Source organism: Schistocerca piceifrons, chromosome 9 (genome assembly GCF_021461385.2).
Source record: "Schistocerca piceifrons isolate TAMUIC-IGC-003096 chromosome 9, iqSchPice1.1, whole genome shotgun sequence".
Taxonomy (NCBI): domain Eukaryota; kingdom Metazoa; phylum Arthropoda; class Insecta; order Orthoptera; family Acrididae; genus Schistocerca; species Schistocerca piceifrons.
This window is the reverse complement of record NC_060146.1, coordinates 58812552-58833366: the sequence shown is the minus strand read 5'-3', so window position 1 is coordinate 58833366 and position 20815 is coordinate 58812552. Positions and strand designations below refer to the sequence as shown.

Sequence of the window (20815 nt, the reverse complement as noted above, 5' to 3'; positions counted from 1 at the left end):
GCTCGCTTCGAGGTGGGACAGTGTCGTGGGAGACTAGAGGAAAGCAGCAGAGGGGATGCGCAGGACATTCGCCCGGGTCACCAGTGTTTGCATCGACATCAGGCGAGCCATGTCTCGGACGGAGGATGTTCTGTAAGTGCCTCACCAGCTGGCGGTGACTTAGCTGACGGTTCTGATGGCATTCGTCCCTGATCCCGAAGGCTGTGGCCCGACGTTGCACCGGTCAACGCTTTGGTTACAGGCGACAGACGACGGTACTGGCTGGGGCTCAACCCTGAGTAGGGTGCAGCTCCACCAGTCAGCTCCAAAACACTGGCGACGACCGTCTTCACTGCACTGTACCAGAGAGCGCTGGACTGGAAGCTGATAGAAAAGTAGAGCTCAAGCGTTTTGTTGAGAGCGGGGTGCCAATCAGAATTTTGACGTTCCATATTATGATAAATTAATCTCTACATCTGAAGGAGTTCGCTAGGGCCTGGCCGTCTTTAACAGAAGTAAGACAAGGAAAGCGATGGAACAAACAACCGAAACCTCGCATACAACTAATTTTGGGATTACGGGATGTATGAAGTCAGTACAGCGTTTCAGTTGTTTCTTCAGGTTGCAGGTTAAACTTGTTCGTTGTCCAAAATATTAATTTGAGCGAGAAAGAGGAGCTCCAGTGAGAAAATGAAGGTTTGGTCCCTGCTCAAAGGGTTGTTCCAGTGGTGCTTGAGATGGGCGAGGACGGAAACAAGGTCTCGGCTGTTTCTATCGGCGAAACATTACGTGAAGGCGCACTTTCTTCCTGGTTGTTGTCGCTTGATCATTGTGTGCAGTGAGTGTCCTTTAGCATCATATGTACATGTTTTATATTGCACCGCAATGGTTATACATGAATTTCGCTTCAATTCTGGCTGTTTACTGTGTGTGAATGGAAACAAAATGTATTGAAAATTGTGAGCTGTTGCTGTATCACTGTTGACTTTAAGCTGTTCATGAAAGCTGCAGTTAAGGGACTTTTGGTAAAACCTGGATTGGAGACGAAAGGGGATGGAATTTTTCGTGATTCAAGGGACGAACAAGGAATAGGAGTCTTGGAGGCCACAAGAGAAAAAGCTCCACTTTATTCAGTCACTAATGGACTAGAAGTATGTATCTTGGTTGGTATGTTATAAGAGACAGTTCAGCGATTACTGTCATTGCGTGGAAAAGAGATGTTAACTGGACACTCTCATGCTGAAAGAAGGAAAGCTGACTTATTCTTCATAGGTTAATTAATATTTGTGAGATGTATAAGGTCAGGGTTGGAACAGTGATGTTCTGTACAGTCTTCTTGTCAATATCTGCATTGTTTTAGAGAATTTGGGTGATGGCCAACTAAACAGTGTTTGGTCTCTGAAGCTGGGGATCGTCACTTTTCACCTCTGAGAGAAACGTAATGGCATACCAGAAGGAAAGATGAGCAGGTGAAGTCAAAGCTAGAGATGGTCCCACGCGACAGTACAGCAGCGGAGGTGGCTACGCGCTTGACTGCCTCTTACCAGTGTGGCACCATTAGGATTCAGCTACACTGTGAGGCTCAACACACTTATCTCGAGCAGTGGCTGTTGTGAAAGCTCGTTTTATTGTCAGCTTCAGCAATAATGCTACCAGCTGAGTAACTGCTGACCTCCAATATGTCATGCTGGTCCAGAGATGATTTGAGAAACAGCATCGAACATCTCTCACTGACCTTGTATCGATGTGGTCAAAAGGTGTTGGTTCTGGTTAACGGTTCGGGAGGAATCTGTTTGTCCGAAGAGGTGATTGGGATCGTGGCACTTTAGTTTGCGAAAGCAGTGTTGGTACAACCGGCCTGTGGAATTTAGTCGAGCACCTTTACCATGATCTTGAGGCAGTCGTGCGGCTGCGGCGTGTGGAAGACGACCTCACCAGTGTCCTCGGCGGTGTAGTCGCAGTAGCGAACCTGGCACGCCGTCTGCAGACCCAGGGATTCTGCGACCCGCTGTGAGAAGAGGCCTGTGGCGTCCTCCTTCAGCACCTGCTGGAACACCACGTCTGACAGCACTCTCTGGCGCACAACCAAAAGTACCCTGATGTCACCATCAACAAATCATCCCATTCTGAATAAATGGGCAACAAAGTTTATTGATATTTGGATTCAAAGCAACCGAAAATGGACCAACATAGTGTGTACATGAATGACACGATGACTACAAGCTGTTGTTAACACCTTTCATGTTGCTTGAAAAAGTTTGGGACGTCCAAAGTTATACAGGGTGTTACAAAAAGGTACGGCCAAACTTTCAGGAAACATTCCTCACACACAAATAAAGAAAAGACGTTATGTGGACATGTGTCCGGAAACGCTTACTTTCCATGTTACAGCTCATTTTATTACTTCTCTTCAGATCACATTAATCATGGAATGGAAACACACAGCAACAGAACGTACCAGCGTGACTTCAAACACTCTGTTACAGGAAATGTTCAAAATGTCCTCCGTTAGCGAGGATACATGCATCCACCCTCCGTCGCATGGAATCCCTGATGCGCTGATGCAGCCCTGGAGAATGGCGTATTGTATCACAGCCGTTCACAATACGAGCACGAAGAGTCTCTACATTTGGTACCGGGGTTGCGTAGACAAGAGCTTTCAAATGCCCCCATAAATGAAAGTCAAGAGGGTTGAGGTCAGGAGAGCGTGGAGGCCATGGAATTGGTCCGCCTCTACCAATCCATCGGTCACCGAATCTGTTGTTGAGAAGTGTACGAACACTTCGACTGAAATGTGCAGGAGCTCCATCGTGCATGAACCACATGTTGTGTCGTACTTATAAAGGCACATGTTCTAGCAGCACAGGTAGAGTATCCCGTATGAAATCATGATAACGTGCTCCATTGAGCGTAGGTGGAAGAACATGGGGCCCAATCGAGACATCACCACCAAACGTTCACAGAAAATCTGTGTCGATGACGTGATTGCACAGTTGCGTGCGGATTCTCGTCAGCCCACACATGTTGATTGTGAAAAATTTACAATTTGATCACGTTGGAATGAAGCCTCATCCGTAAAGAGAACATTTGCACTGAAATGAGGATCGACACATTGTTGGATGAGCCATTCGCAGAAGTGTACCCGTGGAGGCCAATCAGCTGCTGATAGTGCCTGCATACGCTGTACATCGTACGGAAACAACTGGTTCTCCCGTAGCACTCTCCATATAGTGACGTGGTCAACGTTACCTTGTACAGCAGCAACTTCTCTGACGCTGACATTAGGGTTATCGTCAACTGCACGAAGAATTGCCTCGTCCACTGCAGGTGTCCTCGTCGTTCTAGGTCTTCCCCAGTCGCAAGTAATAGGCTGGAATGTTCCGTGCCGATCAATTGCTTCGAACGTCTTCCTGTCGGGACACCTTCGTTCTGGAAATCTGACTCGATACAAACGTACCGCGCCACGGCTATTGCCTCGTGCTAATCCATACATCAAATGGGCATCTGCCAACTCCGCATTTGTAAACATTGCACTGACTGCAAAACGACGTTCGTGATGAACACTAACCTGTTGATGCTACGTACTGATGTGCATGATGCTAGTATTGTAGAGCAATGAGTCGCATGTCAACACAAGCACCGAAGTCAACATTACCTTCCTTCAATTGGGCCAACAGGCGGTGAATCGAGGAAGTACAGTACATACTGACGAACCTAAAATGAGCTCTAACATGGAAATTAAGCGTTTCCGGACACATGTACACATAACATCTTTTCTTTATTTGGGTGTGAGAGATGTTTCCTGAAAGTTTGGCCATACCTTTTTGTAACACCCTGTAGACTTTTCGAGGACAGCAGTAAACTACTTAATCTCATTATTATGATATTCATTTCACACACCTCTGTTTAATGTTGTTTATTAATTGCCATCGATTTCACACCGTTCAGAGCTTCATTACCACGACTACATGTCGGCCATCAACAGACTCGGAGACCGCACAGTACATTATTTAATAATCATGGACCTTTATCAAACATGCCTCCACTTTAGCTCACAGAATTGATGGTTAATAAACAACATTAAACATAGTTGTATGAAATGGATATCATAAAAAAGAAACAGTTCATCATTTTCTGACTTGCTCCACATCATATCGATAAAAGATGTTACCACATTGCAATTTTGAGCTCAGTTTGTGTCACGCGATTTATTGCATGGATTAAATTTTTCGTGCACTTTTGTCTGTCGCTGGTCTCATTGTTTTGTTATCATTTCAGTTTGTTCCGTTTGTTTTCATTCTCTCTCTCTCTCTCTCTCTCTCTCTCTCTCTCTCTCTCTCTTGCTCTCTCTCCCTTTGTATGTGTGTGTATTTTATTTCGTCTTGCTTGATAGTTAATTTAGAGTGTTCAATAGATTTTTATTGCAGAGTACAGTTTGGTTATTGATGACTTTTTTGCCACGTCTGGCAGCTTTTTCTTCCATTCTTAAAAAAATCGCACAGTTGGTAACTGTGTTTTAGTACAATTGCAGGTCTGTGCTGTCACTTTTCACTGCTCTTAAATGTTCCACGTATGGTATCCTGAAATTTCTACATGTCTGTCCGATGTATACTGAAAAACAGTCTTTGCAGTTTAGCTGGTATATAGGTATACCAAAAAAAGCACTCCGTCTTCAGGCCACGAGTGGCCTGCCGGAACCATCCGACCGCTGGAGGATGCGGATAGGAGGGGCGTGGGGTCAGCACACCGCTCTCCCGGTCGTTATGATGGTATTCTTTGACCGAAGCCGCTACTATTCGGTCGAGTGGCTCCTCAATTGGCATCACGAGGCTGAGTGCACCCCGAAAAATGGTAACAGCGCATGGCGGCCTGGATGGTCACCCAGCCAAGTGCTGAGCAAGCCCGACAGCACTTAAGTTCGGTGATCTCACGGGAACCGGTGTATTCACTGCGGCAAAGCCGTTGCTTATATAGGTATACCAGCTTTGTTAAATTAATCTCTGATGTTATTAGGTATTTTGATCTTTTCTGCAGCGTGTTGTTCTATATGCTACGTCTATACCTCCTTTTCTCATAGTATTTCCTATTCTGTACGTTATTTTGTTGTCAAATGTCAGTGTGTACCATGTTTTCCTGTTCTTTGTGGTTTCTTTATCTTGTGCGATTTGTATGTTCTCAATGGTGTGATTGTTAGTGGCATATTCTGCTGTGACTCAGTTGTGCATCTTTTGTTGAGTTTTTATTTTACAGTTCAATTTGTCAATAGCGTTTATGTTGCAGACATTTTCTCTGGCAATCTGTCTGATTATTTTTAGTTCTTGTGCACAGCTGTCGTTGCCCACTGCAGTTCTGTCCAGCATTTGTATGGGGAATCTGTGTTGCCCTTATTGTAGACTGTAAGGTGGTTTGACCCTTTGTGAGTAACTGCATTGGTTGACGTAGTTTTCTGTACGTTGAGAACCAGTATTTGTGCTTGTTGCTTTCTATTGTGATGTCTACAAAATTTATCTTTTGTGGCTGCTGCAGTTTCAGGTCTGAAGTGGATTTTTGGGACACTGTATTGATGGGTCTGTGTAATTGTAGTATATGGTCATGTTTCTCATTTGCCTAGCGAAATATCTCATCACCAGAGCAGTACTAGCACACAGATGTTACTTCGTACCATTTTTGCTTTATTATTTATTCAAATATTTTGTTTTCAAGGTGACTGAGGAAGATGTTAGCCAAAACAACTTCCTCGTCCTGTATTTACTTTCAAAATGTTGAGAGTTCTTGTGTCTGTGTTTGTGGGATAACGTTTATCTATGTCAGATGGCTTTCAGTTATTGTTATTGTTTCTTTGGTTGGTATGCGGCTGTAAATTGATGTTATGTTAGGTTTTAAAACATTCTGTAGTTCCACACAAAACCACAGAATGCAAGTCGCTAGGACCTAAATCGACTTCTGTCAGAAGTGTGTGACAATTACAGTATTTTTTCAAGAAGGGATGCAGAAGTTACGTAATAGAGAGAGAGAGAGAAAGAGAAAGACAGTTAAGATAGCCACGTGTCTTGTTGGCAGGCCAGGGCATACGTTAAGGACTAACTCTACCGTCCCTAGACTGCTTGCTACGCACCCCGGTGATGTTAACGAGATGTAAGAATATAGAATAGAAAAAAAACTGAAGCACTGCTTCAAGGCAGTGTCCTTGCGGAGTTGTATCATCTGCCTGCCTGCTCACTGGCATTCACCAATATCAAATCCCGTCTGAGGCCTGTGATCATTTTTATGTTAGTAATTGACAACCAACGTTGTACAATCGCAATAAAGTCACGAGATGTTCAATTGGCTCTTTTGTTAGAACATGTTACGCGTTTTGGGATTATACCCATCTTCAGACATCACAAAACTTCAACTCCTTCATAACCAACCAGGCGCACAGTCTTGACAACTCAATGAAAGTGTCCAATAACATATGACTATAACTACGACACAATCAGTCTTGAAGAAGAGCATGTACGTTGTCAAGGCTGTTGAAGTTTGTGATGTCTGAAGATTGGTGTAATCCCAAAACGCATAACATGTCCTAAAAAAAAGAGTCAGTTGAACATCTCATGGCTTTATTGCGATTGTACAGCATTGGCTGCCAATTATTCACCAATATTATGTAATAAATCCTTTGGAGATATAGACATTTCACTTCCTGGGCGTAACTACACACTGCAGAAGCAACTGCTTAGCAGCCTACTTTAGGCCAGTTCATGTGTAGTAGGCGGATGTTAAGGAAAATTTTTGATGTCTGTGAACCAGGCTACGGCAGCTGCTATTGCTTCCCTGCTGTTTCCTTGCAGAGCTGCATCGAAGTGCCTACTTCCTTATAGGAGTTCAAACGGTACCATGCTTGGAAATCTCCATGCAATGCACCAGCAGATGACAATTAGCCTACTCAAGGTCATATCATGTCTTCTAGGTGGGTCGGTACATTTATTGAGAACAAATTCGGTTGTTGTCAGTCTCTGCTGCAGCAGTTGCTACACATCTCGGCAGTGTTTACAACACATACTTTTGTAGACTAGCATGAACCTGAAGCATTCTTCTCTGGCAGCCTCCATGCAGAGTAGCGTCGTTTGCCTGCTTCCTCACCGGAGTTAAAACCATATCAGTTAGCAATCTGGACAAGTCATGCCTGCAAATCACCATACAGTATACTGGAATATAACAGGCAGACTGCCCACAGCCAAATCGTGTCTCACAGGCAGGGCTGGTATACATTTGAGAAAAAATTCGGTAGTCTCCATACTGGGCTGTAACAGTTGCTATTCAACGCTGTGGTGTTCGCACATATACAGTAGTATGACCCTGAAGTATTGCTTCCTGGTAGTGTCCCTGCAGTGTTGAATCGTGTGGCTGACTCCTCACTTGACTTCAGTCCATATCACTTTACAGGTCAGTTTGACATCTGGTAACCTCACACCATGAAAGTCGCCGCACAGCATACCAAAAGCGGCAAACAGCCTACTCGTGGTCAGATTCTATACCATGGATGGGTCAATACATACTTAATTACGATTTCATTGGTTTCCATAGTGGACTGTTCCAGTTGCTATCCACCCCACTGGTGTTCACGAGATATACATGTGTACCTGATGCATTGCTTTCTGGTGGTCATTTTGGGAAGTCGCCACACTGAGTAGTCAGCTTGAAGCCTCGGTTCATATTGGCGCCCTTATTGAGCTAATACAGATCAGCATGACACCATTAGTTATCACACAATGGGATTCAGACAGCCCAGTACTCGGCTTGAATCTATGTTTCATGGTGGCCCCCTTATGGAGCTACTGCAAATCCCCGAAACCCCACTGATGATCATGCCATGGGATTTAGACAGCGCAGTACTTAGCTTGAAGCCACGTTTTATGATGGAGCTACTGCAGATCCCTGATACCCCAATGGTGATCATGCCATGGGATTTAGACTGCCCAGTACTCAGCTTCAAGCCACGTTTCACAGTGGTCCCCTTACGGAGCTACAGCCGATCCCCAATACCACAGTGGTGATCACGCCATGGGATTTAAATGTCACAGTACTCAGCTTTAAGCCACGTTTCACAATGGTTCCTTACGGAGCTACAGCAGATCCCCAATACCCCACTGGTGATCACGCCATGGGATTTAAATGTCCCAGTACTCAGCTTGAAGCCACATTTCACGGTGGCCCTCTTATGGAGTTACTGCAGATCCCTGATACCCCAATGGAGATCACAGCATGGGATTTGACAGCCCAGTACTCAGCTTGGAGCCATGTTTCACAGTGGCCCCCTTATGGAGCCACTGCAGATCCCCGATACCCCAGTGGTGATCATGCCATGGGATTTAGACAGCCCAGAACTCAGCTTGAAGCTATGTTTCACAGTGGCCCCCTTATGGAGCTACTGCAGATCCCCAATACCCCAGTGGTGATCATGCCATGGGATTTAGACAGACCAGTACTCAGCTTGAAGCTATGTTTCACAGTGGCCCCCTTATGGAGCTACTGCAGATCCCCAATACCCCAGTGGTGATCATGCCATGGGATTTAGACAGACCAGTACTCAGCTTGGAGCCACGTTTCACGGTGGCCCCCTGATGGAGCTACTTCAGATCCCTGATACCCCAGTGGTGATCATGCCATGGGATTTAGACAGACCAGTACTCAGCTTGAAGCTATGTTTCACAGTGGCCCCCTTATGGAGCTACTGCAGATCCCCAATACCCCAGTGGTGATCATGCCATGGGATTTAGACAGACCAGTACTCAGCTTGGAGCCACGTTTCACGGTGGCCCCCTGATGGAGCTACTTCAGATCCCTGATACCCCAGTGGTGATCATGCCATGGGATTTAGACAGACCAGTACTCAGCTTGAAGCTATGTTTCACAGTGGCCCCCTTATGGAGCTACTGCAGATCCCCAATACCCCAGTGGTGATCATGCCATGGGATTTAGACAGACCAGTACTCAGCTTGGAGCCACGTTTCACGGTGGCCCCCTGATGGAGCTACTTCAGATCCCTGATACCCCAGTGGTGATCATGCCATGGGATTTAGACAGACCAGTACTCAGCTTGAAGCTATGTTTCACAGTGGCCCCCTTATGGAGCTACTGCAGATCCCCAATACCCCAGTGGTGATCATGCCATGGGATTTAGACAGACCAGTACTCAGCTTGGAGCCACGTTTCACGTTGGCCCCCTGATGGAGCTACTTCAGATCCCTGATACCCCAGTGGTGATCATGCCATGGGATTTAGACAGACCAGTACTCAGCTTGAAGCTATGTTTCACAGTGGCCCCCTTATGGAGCTACTGCAGATCCCTGATACCCCAGTGGTGATCATGCCATGGGATTTAGACAGACCAGTACTCAGCTTGGAGCCATGTTTCACAGTGGCCCCCTTATGGAGCTACTGCAGATCCCCGATACCCCAGTGGTGATCATGCCATGGGATTTAGACAGACCAGTACTCAGCTTGGAGCCACGTTTCACGGTGGCCCCCTGATGGAGCTACTTCAGATCCCTGATACCCCAGTGGTGATCATGCCATGGGATTTAGACAGACCAGTACTCAGCTTGAAGCTATGTTTCACAGTGGCCCCCTTATGGAGCTACTGCAGATCCCCAATACCCCAGTGGTGATCATGCCATGGGATTTAGACAGACCAGTACTCAGCTTGGAGCCACGTTTCACGGTGGCCCCCTGATGGAGCTACTTCAGATCCCTGATACCCCAGTGGTGATCATGCCACGGGATTTAGACAGACCAGTACTCAGCTTGAAGCTATGTTTCACAGTGGCCCCCTTATGGAGCTACTGCAGATCCCCAATACCCCAGTGGTGATCATGCCATGGGATTTAGACAGACGAGTACTCAGCTTGGAGCCACGTTTCACGGTGGCCCCCTGATGGAGCTACTTCAGATCCCTGATACCCCAGTGGTGATCATGCCATGGGATTTAGACAGACCAGTACTCAGCTTGGAGCCATGTTTCACAGTGGCCCCCTTATGGAGCTACTGCAGATCCCCGATACCCCAGTGGTGATCATGCCATGGGATTTAGACAGACCAGTACTCAGCTTGGAGCCACGTTTCACGGTGGCCCCCTGATGGAGCTACTTCAGATCCCTGATACCCCAGTGGTGATCATGCCATGGGATTTAGACAGACCAGTACTCAGCTTGAAGCTATGTTTCACAGTGGCCCCCTTATGGAGCTACTGCAGATCCCCAATACCCCAGTGGTGATCATGCCATGGGATTTAGACAGACCAGTACTCAGCTTGGAGCCACGTTTCACGGTGGCCCCCTGATGGAGCTACTTCAGATCCCTGATACCCCAGTGGTGATCATGCCATGGGATTTAGACAGACCAGTACTCAGCTTGAAGCTATGTTTCACAGTGGCCCCCTTATGGAGCTACTGCAGATCCCCAATACCCCAGTGGTGATCATGCCATGGGATTTAGACAGACCAGTACTCAGCTTGGAGCCACGTTTCACGGTGGCCCCCTGATGGAGCTACTTCAGATCCCTGATACCCCAGTGGTGATCATGCCATGGGATTTAGACAGACCAGTACTCAGCTTGAAGCTATGTTTCACAGTGGTCCCCTTATGGAGCTACTGCAGATCCCCAATACCCCAGTGGTGATCATGCCATGGGATTTAGACAGACCAGTACTCAGCTTGGAGCCACGTTTCACGGTGGCCCCCTGATGGAGCTACTTCAGATCCCTGATACCCCAGTGGTGATCATGCCATGGGATTTAGACAGACCAGTACTCAGCTTGAAGCTATGTTTCACAGTGGCCCCCTTATGGAGCTACTGCAGATCCCCAATACCCCAGTGGTGATCATGCCATGGGATTTAGACAGACCAGTACTCAGCTTGGAGCCACGTTTCACGGTGGCCCCCTGATGGAGCTACTTCAGATCCCTGATACCCCAGTGGTGATCATGCCATGGGATTTAGACAGACCAGTACTCAGCTTGGAGCCATGTTTCACAGTGGCCCCCTTATGGAGCTACTGCAGATCCCCGATACCCCAGTGGTGATCATGCCATGGGATTTAGACAGACCAGTACTCAGCTTGGAGCCACGTTTCACGGTGGCCCCCTGATGGAGCTACTTCAGATCCCTGATACCCCAGTGGTGATCATGCCATGGGATTTAGACAGACCAGTACTCAGCTTGAAGCTATGTTTCACAGTGGCCCCCTTATGGAGCTACTGCAGATCCCCAATACCCCAGTGGTGATCATGCCATGGGATTTAGACAGACCAGTACTCAGCTTGGAGCCACGTTTCACGGTGGCCCCCTGATGGAGCTACTTCAGATCCCTGATACCCCAGTGGTGATCATGCCATGGGATTTAGACAGACCAGTACTCAGCTTGAAGCTATGTTTCACAGTGGCCCCCTTATGGAGCTACTGCAGATCCCCAATACCCCAGTGGTGATCATGCCATGGGATTTAGACAGACCAGTACTCAGCTTGGAGCCACGTTTCACGGTGGCCCCCTGATGGAGCTACTTCAGATCCCCGATACCCCAGTGGTGATCATGCCATGGGATTTAAACAGACCAGTACTCAGCTTGAAGCTATGTTTCACAGTGGCCCCCTTATGGAGCTACTGCAGATCCCCAATACCCCAGTGGTGATCATGCCATGGGATTTAGACAGACCAGTACTCAGCTTGGAGCCACGTTTCACGGTGGCTCCCTGATGGAGCTACTTTAGATCCCTGATACCCCAGTGGTGATCATGCCATGGGATTTAGACAGACCAGTACTCAGCTTGGAGCCACGTTTCACGGTGGCCCCCTGATGGAGCTACTTCAGATCCCCAATACCCCACTGGTGATTACACCATGGGATTTGGAAAGCCCAGTACTCAGCTCTGCGGTGACCCCCCTACTGAACTACCATAGACTGCTGATACCTCAGTGATGACTACACCGTTGGATCTAGGCAGCCCAGTACTTAACTCGAAGCCTCATTTCGCAATGACCCCCAGTACCGCATTGGTGATCGAGTCGTGGGACGAAGTCCAGTACTAATTTCGAAGACTCACTCTCCATTGACCCCCTCGCTTATCTACAGTACCACCTAGGTACGCTGGTGGTCAGAAGAGTACTCACCTTGAAGCCTCTCTCCCTGGCTGTCCCCTCGCTCAGCTGGAGCAGGCGCCTGGCTAGACCGCGACCTCGGTACCGCGAGTCCACCGACAGGATGCGGCACTCGAAGATCTGGTCGACGCCATGCGCTGTGAACAGGTCCAGCCGGCGGTTGACGCCGTACAGAAGTCCGAAGATGGTGCGGAACTTGTCGTCCGAGACGGCGGCCAGCCGCTCCTGCGCCTCGGCCAGGTCGCCACGCCGCGACACGCCGTTCAGCGCCACCCCCACCACCTGTGGACAGGGCACGAACTGCGTCACCACTCGCCGTTCGCTCTTCAGGCCACCAACCGTTACAGATCGTCTCGTCAATCAACAGTGTCTCTGGACCTGAACATGTGGGACATCGGTGGATGGTTCAAATGGCTCTGAGCACTATGGGACTTAACTTCTGAGGTCATCAGTTCCCTAGAACTTTGAACTACTTAAACCTAACTAACCTAATGACATCACACACATCCATGTCCGAGGCAGGATTCGAACCTGCAACCGTAGCGGTCACGCGGTTCCAGACTGTAGCGCCTAGAACCGCTCGGCCAGTTCGCCGGCATCAGTGGACGAATTTCAGGATTATTGTACAGCATATTACACGCAGTGGCCAAGATGAAAGAGGCCACATGTTAAACTGAACGTGATATTTGAAGCTATCAGTGTGTTGTTAATTCTTAACGGTAGAGCCGCGATTTAGTTACCACTGCTGCGTTGTCAGTAGTCTGTTTGAAGCTTGTTGTGAGTACAATTCTACAGGAATCGAACAAAAAGTTTTTATTGTTGAAACATATTTTGGACGTTACCGTTGAAAAACGTTAAATGAGAGGTTCACGTTATTTATCGGAAGTCAGCTACTCCTGCAAAAAGTGTTGTGGAGAAACTGATCACTAAATTTAGAGCAACAGAATCAGTCGTTAACGTCAAAGGGAACCATGTAAAGAAAGTCTGCTGGCCGGAAAATATTGAACGTGTTCACGAGACTATTGTAAGACGTCTATCCACCCCACAAAAATGAACGTCATGCGAAAATACGTTGAAGCTGCTACGTAAGCGAGCAAACAAAATGAGAGCGATGGAAGCATTACAACGTACGTATTATGCACAACAACAACACTATTGCGAATGGTTACTCACGCATGTTGCTCAGGGTTAGGTTATACACTTGGACAGCATTGTTTCGGCCTCTGGTCGTGACGGTTGAGCGAATAGGCGGATAACAGAAACACTGTATTCCTCCAAAACATAACCTGAATCAATTATTTTATGTATAGACACATATCACTTTCACAGTAATATAATAATATTTCGGAGAGACAACAAATTAAACACGATTGTAATAGCAAATAAAACTATTTATTACATGATAAAAACATCCGTACAGTAGCTACAAAAGTTGCAAAATACGTAATGTACAGTACTGTACTGTACTATAAACTTACAGGTGAAATAGTTTATCTAGCTTGGAAATAGTCAGTCAATTTCTTCTGCCTTTTTGATGTTCGACGTTTCACCGCGGTAATATTTCGTATTTTTCGGAGCAGTAGTGCCTGCGTTGCATCAGCCTCTTCTTGACTTTCAAACCATTCTATGCACTTGGACAGCATTGTTTCGGCCTCTGAATGGCTAATAGTTTGCTTTTCTTCATGGTCTTCATCAACCCCTTCTTCTTCATCTGTGGCGGCACTTACGCTGGCAACAATTTCGTCATCACTCAAAATTTGAAAACCCCCGTCCACTTTGTCACACTCTAACCACTTTGATACTTCTTCTGACGTCAAATTTGTGCTGATTTGTAAATTATTGCACAAATTGACCATCTCGTCAACTGTCACACACTCAGGTTCCTCCGATTCTTCACCTCTAGGTTGAGGCCAAAGTTTATTCCAGCCGTTCTTGAGATTTGACACTGACAAATCACTCCATGCACTGGCAACATTAAAAATGGCATCTTTAATACTTTAAGACCTCCAAAACTGTTTTACAGATGTTGTTTCATCAGATGAGAGCAAACTTTCGATAAATATTTTTCTATAACGACGTTTCATGTTTTCGATGATTCCCTGATCCATGGGCTGTATAAGTGAAGTTGTGTTTGCTGGAAGGAAGAGACATGTTATGTTGCCGTCATCACTTTTCATTTCACAAGTAGGGTGCGTTGGGGAATTGTCTAATAGCAATAGCGCTTTCTGTGGCAACTTTTTTTCAGCCAAATGTGCTCTAACTTGATGTACAAATTGTTTGTGAAACCAGTCAGAAAAAATTGATTGATCCATCCAAGCACTCTTCTGGGCGTAGTATTGTGCAGGGAGAGCATTCAAATTCAAATTCTTGAATGTACGAGGTTTTCTTGATTTCCCAATCACAAGTAGGGGTAGCCTATGAGTGCCGGTCGCATTTGCACAAACCATAGCAGTGATGCGATCTTGTTGTACTTTGAAACCTGGAGCTGCTTTTTCAGAGAGTGATGCTAATGTCTTTTGTGGTAAAGCCTTCCAATGAAGCCCAGTTTCATCACAATTGTAAACTTGCTCCCTAACAAGATTCAATTCAGCCATTTTTTCTTTAAATTGTTCCCGGAACTCAGCAATTACAGAGCTATCAGCGGACGAGTTTTTCTCCACTGATATCAAGTTGGCGAATGCCATGACGAAATTTAAACTTGTCGAGCCATCCGATACTTGCTTTAAAAGACGAGTCACCGTCAAGTTTGTTGTTCATTTCAACAGCCTTGGCCATTATTATAGGCCCTGAAAGTGGAATCCCCTGACTTCTTGCTTGTATAAACCATCGGTACATTGCAGTGTCCAATTCATCATGTTTTGCAGGTTTCATTGTCTTTCTTGTTCGCACGTCTCCATCCATGCTCTGCATTGTTGACACATGTTGTTCTATTTTATCAGCATCACGTTTTATATCGTTAACTGTTGTTCTTCCAGTACCATAAATCAGCGCTACACTTGTCGCAGTTTCGCCCTTTCTTAAGCGTTTATAATTTCAAATTTTTCATTAAGTCCTAAAACAACACGTTTACGTTTTTCAGACATTTTATCAAGTCACTGTATCACACACACCTGCACTAAATACGGTAGTGTTAAATACTAGTCAATAAAGCTTATTTAAGTGGAAAACACGTAACACGGCACAGGCCGCTAGATATACTGCGACAATTAGTCTTCTCGCCACAACTGGAAATCGATCCAGTGGTGATTGTTGACTCACAAGTGAGACAAAGACAAGAAAAGGGGGAGAGGTGTTAGCACGTCAACTGAAGGTCATATTTTATGTACTATTCTACGGCGGGCGGGTACATTCACTTCCCACTAAAATGGAGTAAATAAACAAAGCGAACGCGTCACTGCACCTTAGAGCATACTGTTATTACAGTATTATTATGCTGTTACAGCAGTGACGGTTAACAGAAACTGACGGGTTAAAGAGTGACGGTTAATCGAGTTTTTACTGTATAATGAAACGTGCTTAACAGAAAATAATGAAGAAGGCACTGAAATACGATGCGTACACGATTTATACGAGGTGTTGCGAAACTATTCGTCGAAATTAATGCAGGAGGTATGGAACAACAAAACAACTATACATTGTGCGACACTAACGGAAGCTGGTAGGCGTGTTTCTACGTCTGAAAGATGACGTCTATTCAAATTTCGCGCCAGTCGCATAAAAATGCCGCTATTAGCACCACTATGAGGATGCAGTCAGGTTTGCTTTAAATATACGCTGTAACGGTCGTTAGAGTTAGTTGCCGTTCAGTTAGGACGTGGTGAGTTGATACACTATGTGATCAAAAGTATCCGGACACCTGGCTGAAAATGGCCGGCGCTGCCTGCTGCCAGCCATGCAGCAGCGCTGTTCAGTGGCTGCTGGAGTACCGGGTATTCTTCGCGTTTCGCTGTCCCTGTTAATACATACCGGGAAAGGGAATACCGCGGCAGACTAATTCGGGACTGCTCTGTCGGATGGGCACGTATAATTTTACTAAAAAGATGATTTTGTCCGCAACAGGAAAGAAACCGACTGTTTCCGTCCACGCCAGGCATCCAATGAAAGACTTGATGAGCGACATTTGTTTGGGATGACTCCAACTACACAAAAAGAAATTGGAAGTATCTGCCAAAATACCAAAGGAAATACGCCCAATGACTCTTAAGAGGGACGCTGTGGTAGATTCTTTTATGTGTTTGTCTATTTTTTGCTTGTCTGTTGTCGATGTATTATGCTCGCAGTAAAAGATCGTAACAACGTGATAAAATTGTCTCTGATAGTGCTGTTAAAAGAATTACTGTTTGTTGCGCGTATGAAGAGTCTTGGGAGAGACGGCTGGATATTTTTAGCAACTATTCATACATGAGATTGCAGGTTAGAGGTCTGTTGTCCACATCTCTTCCCGTACACGTCGCATTCAATCTGAAACAATTCTGCTATTTCAAAACTTCCGAAAATACTAATAAACGTCGTGACGTTCACCTTTGTTCTCATGAAATAATAACGGTTTATTGTGTCTCTTGTACAATTCTCCACATAACATCAAAAGAAGAGAACAGAAAACTTTAGTCACCCCTAGTTACGAGTAAACCACAGAGAGAGTAATATTCCGAGTCAACGGTATAATTATCATAGAGCCTCTCAGATAACGTCTTTGCCACTTAGCGTTCTCACAGTCGATTCAGTACATTACATATTTATTACACTACAACGCCCAGTATACAAGAAAACCATCAGGTATCTTTACTAAACGAAAAGTCCGCCTGCTAAGATGGGTGGTAACGTTCTTTCCTCCTCTGCAGCGGACCTGGGTTCGATTCCCGGCCAGGTTGGAGATTTGCTCCGCTCATGGACTGCGTGTTGTGTTGTCATCATCATCATTTCATTCTGATCATCAGCACGCAAGTCGCCCAATGTGGCGTCGACTGAAATAAGACTTGCGCTTGGTGGCCGAGCCCGAATGGGATCTCCCGACTGACAATGCCATACGATCATTTCATTTCAGTAAAGTAAAACTAAAAACGGAAACCACGGTTTTAAAACGGTGTACAAGAGGAATGAAGACTTTCGCTTACATTGTCCATTCGGTAGGCAGAAGATGCTATGGAAGATCTGGATTGGATTGGTTGGGGGAAGAGACCTAACAGCGAGGTCATCGGTCTCATCGGATTAGGGAAGGACGGGGAAGGAAGTCGGCCGTGCCCTTTCAAAGGAACCACCCCGGCATTTTCCTGGAGTGATTTAGGGAAATCACGGAAAACCTAAATCAGGATGGCCGGACGCGGGATTGAACCATCGTCCTCCCGAATGCGAGTCCAGTGTCTAACCACTACGCTACCTCGCTCGGTGCTATGGAAGAATGTTGAAGAAAAGTTCAACAGTGGTATCAAAATTCAGACTGAAAGAGTATCAATGAGAAGATCCGCTGATATCACTGCTATCCTAGTTGGGAAAAAAAGAAAAAAAAAACATTATGGGACTTGCTGGACGGAGTAAGCCGGCACGTGTGGGCGTGCGGTTCTAGGCGCTTCAGTCTGGAACCGCGTGACCGCTACGGTCGCAGGTTCGAATCCTGTCTCGGGCATGGATGTGTGTGATGTCCTTAGTTAGGTTTAAGTAGTTCTAAGTTCTAGGAGACTGATGACCACAGATGTTAAGTCCCATAGTGCTCAGAGCCATTTGAACTATTTTTTTTTTTTGGACGGAGTAAACAGTATGATGAGTACAGAGAATGGTTTGAAAGTAAGGCGAAGAAATACGGAAGCTTGAGAAGTACCAGAAATAAGTCTAGCGATTGCCTTAGCATCGAAATTGATGGACTTGTGCTACCTTGGAAGTAAAATAACACGTGACGGACGAACCGAGGAGGATACAAAAAGCAGATGAGCACAGACATAGAGGGTGTTCCTGGGCAAGCGAAGTCTGCTAGTATCCAACACAAGCCTTTATCTGAGGAAGAAATTTCTAAAAATGTAAGGTTAGAGCACTGCATTTTGTGTTAATGTATAACGGACTGTAGGAAAATTGGAAAAGAAATGAGATGTGGTGCTTTAGAAGGATGTCCAGAATGAAGTGGACAGATAAGAGATGAGGAGGTTCTCCAAAGGACGAGAAGAAAGGACAGGATGACAGGACTTAAGACCCCAGGGAATAGCTTCCACAGTTATAAAGAGATCTGCAGATGATAAAAACTGTAGGGGTAGAGAGAGATTGGAGTGCAGCCAAAAGATAACTGAAGAAAGGGCACAAGTGATACTGGCAAGGAGAGAGATTAGAGATGAAATCTGTCAGAAGGCTGATGATCTGAAAGAAATTTGAGTCTGGTGGTGCACCTTCCCTGGAAATCTTAATCTCTATTTCTGTGGGCTTACATGTACGAACTTTGTATTCACGTAAACGTGAATCTAGCCGCCCAGGAACCCAGCGTCTGAGCCCACCGCTTCCAGAGAAACCCGTTCATCCCGCCCTGCCGTCATCTGCCCAGCGTCTGTGTACAGAGCCGTCCAGAAGAGCCTTCACCTCGGGGTGCTGCGCGCAAGCTTCTTCAGTCCTGCCTACGATTCTCTGTGTATCTGAACCCTCTGCAGATACTGCTCCGACACCGATTCTCGCTTACCCAACAGTTTTATACGAGGCCATACAGCGAAGCTTATCCTTTTGCATGTCGACTGTGAGTTTCTCTGCCGTTCTGATCCACACGCTATTCGGGATTTTGTTTGAGAGTCGGAGGCTCACCTGTCCGGTGTCTGTGTCCATGGCCATCCAAGACAGCCTGTCCCTCAGCGTGCTGAGTGCGTGCTCCTCCAGCTCGGCGTGTGGTTCTCCAGGCTGGCAGAGCCGCACCGAGCAGTTGAGCGGCTCGTCGGCGAAGAAGTTGTCCCGCAGGTGTTTGATGACGTCGTCGTACCGAGCCTCTGGGATCGGCGAGAAGTCGATCCCTGGAAAGCTGGCCATCGTCGGTGCTCTCCTGCAACAGAAAAGGGCGAGGGACCCACGTTTACCAAGTTTCTGTATCCAGAATGAGATTTTCACTCTGCAGCGGAGTGTGCGCTGATATGAAACTTCCTGGCAGATTAAAACTGTGTGCCCGACCGAGACTCGAACTCGGGACCTTTGCCTTTCGCGGGCAAGTGCTTTGCCATCTGAGCTACCCAAGCACGACTCACGCCCGGTCCTCACAGCTTTACTTCTGCCAGTATCTCGTCTCCTACCTTCCAAACTTTACAGAAGCTCTCCTGCGTACCTTGCAGAACTAGCACTCCTGAAAGAAAGGATATTGCGGAGACATGGCTTAGCCACAGCCTGGGGGATGTTTCCAGAATGAGATTTTCACTCTGCAGCGGAGTGTGCGCTGATATGAAACTTCCTGGCAGATTAAAACTGTGTGCCCGACCGAGACTCGAACTCGGGACCTTCGCCTTTCGCGGGCAAGTGCTCTACCAGTTTGGAAGGTAGGAGACGAGATACTGGCAGAAGTAAAACTGTGGGGACCGGGCGTGAGTCGTGCTTCGGTAGCTCAGATGGTAGAGCACTTGCCCGCGAAAGGCAAAGGTCCCGAGTTCGAGTCTCGGTCGGGCACACAGTTTTAATCTGCCAGGAAGTTTCGTATCAGCGCACACTCCGCTGCAGAGTGAAAATCTCATTCTGGAAACATCCCCCAAGCTGTGGCTAAGCCATGTCTCCACAATATCCTTTCTTTCAGGAGTGCTATTTCTGCAAGGTTCGCAGAAGAGCTTCTGTATAGTTTGGAAGGTAGGAGACGAGATACTGGCAGAAGTAAAGCTGTGGCGTCCGGGCGTGAGTCGTGCTTCGGTAGCTCAGATGGTAGAGCACTTGCCCGCGAAAGGCAAAGGTCCCGATTTCGAGTCTCGGTCGGGCACACAGTTTTAATCTGCCAGGAAGTTTCAAGTTTCTGTATGATGTAGCGTACTGCGATGTAACGTGTGCCGGACGCTGTGGCCGAGCGGGTCTAGGCGCTTCAGTTTATAACCGCGCTGCTGCTACAGTCGCAGGTTCGAATCCTGCCTCGGGCATGGATGTGTGTGATGTCCTTAGGTTAGTTAGGTTTACGTAGTTCTAAGTCAAGGGGACTGATGACCTCAGATGTTAAGTCCCATACTGCTTAGAGCCATTTGAACCATTTTGTAACGTGGCACAAACTTTTGAGGTTCCATGCAGTATTCTTTGTTTGATATAGTATCCGGAAAGCACTATTGGCCATTTATGGCTAAACCACACATTGTTCACACTTTGTCTGTGTAAAACTGAATTCCATGTGGGTCCCTATGAGTTGGAACATACACTACTGGCCATTAAAAACTGCTGCACCAGGAAGAAATGCAGATGGTAAACGGGTATTCATTGGACAAATATATTATACCAGAACTGACATGTGATTACATTTTCACGCAATTTGGGTGCATAGATCCTGAGAAATCAGTACTAAGAAGAACCACCTCTGGGCAAAATAACGGCCTTGATACGCCTGGGCATTGAGTCAAACAGAGCTTGGATGGCGTGTACAGGTACAGCTAGCCATGCAGCTTCAACAAAGTTCATCAAGAGTAGTGACTGGCGTATTGTGACGAGCCAGTTGCTCAACCACCGTTGACCAGACGATTTCAGTTGGTGAGAGATATGGAGAATGTGCTGGCCGGAGC

General features: G+C 46.5%; 1 protein-coding gene across 1 annotated transcript; it reads right to left on the bottom strand.

Annotated features, from left to right (window-relative positions):
- Positions 1 to 1742: 1742 nt before the first annotated feature.
- On the bottom strand, positions 1743 to 19109 carry LOC124717354 (arylalkylamine N-acetyltransferase 1). Its single transcript, XM_047244184.1, has 3 exons — positions 18891 to 19109; positions 12129 to 12398; positions 1743 to 2023 (listed from the first exon to the last, which is right to left on the bottom strand). Exons 1-3 carry the CDS (start codon positions 19107 to 19109, stop codon positions 1847 to 1849), a joined length of 666 nt encoding a protein of 221 aa, XP_047100140.1. The 3' UTR covers positions 1743 to 1846.
- Between the last annotated feature and the right edge of the window lie 1706 nt (positions 19110 to 20815).

Coding starts and splice junctions, on each gene's coding strand:
- LOC124717354 (XM_047244184.1), bottom strand. CDS start 19,109: ATGGCCAGCTTTCCAGGGATCGACTTCTCGCCGATCCCAGAGGCTCGG. Junction 12,399..18,890: donor TGGACACAGACACCGGACAG/GTGAGCCTCCGA, acceptor CCCTGTCCACAG/GTGGTGGGGGTGGCGCTGAA. Junction 2,024..12,128: donor CCAGGGAGAGAGGCTTCAAG/GTGAGTACTCTT, acceptor GTGTTCCAGCAG/GTGCTGAAGGAGGACGCCAC.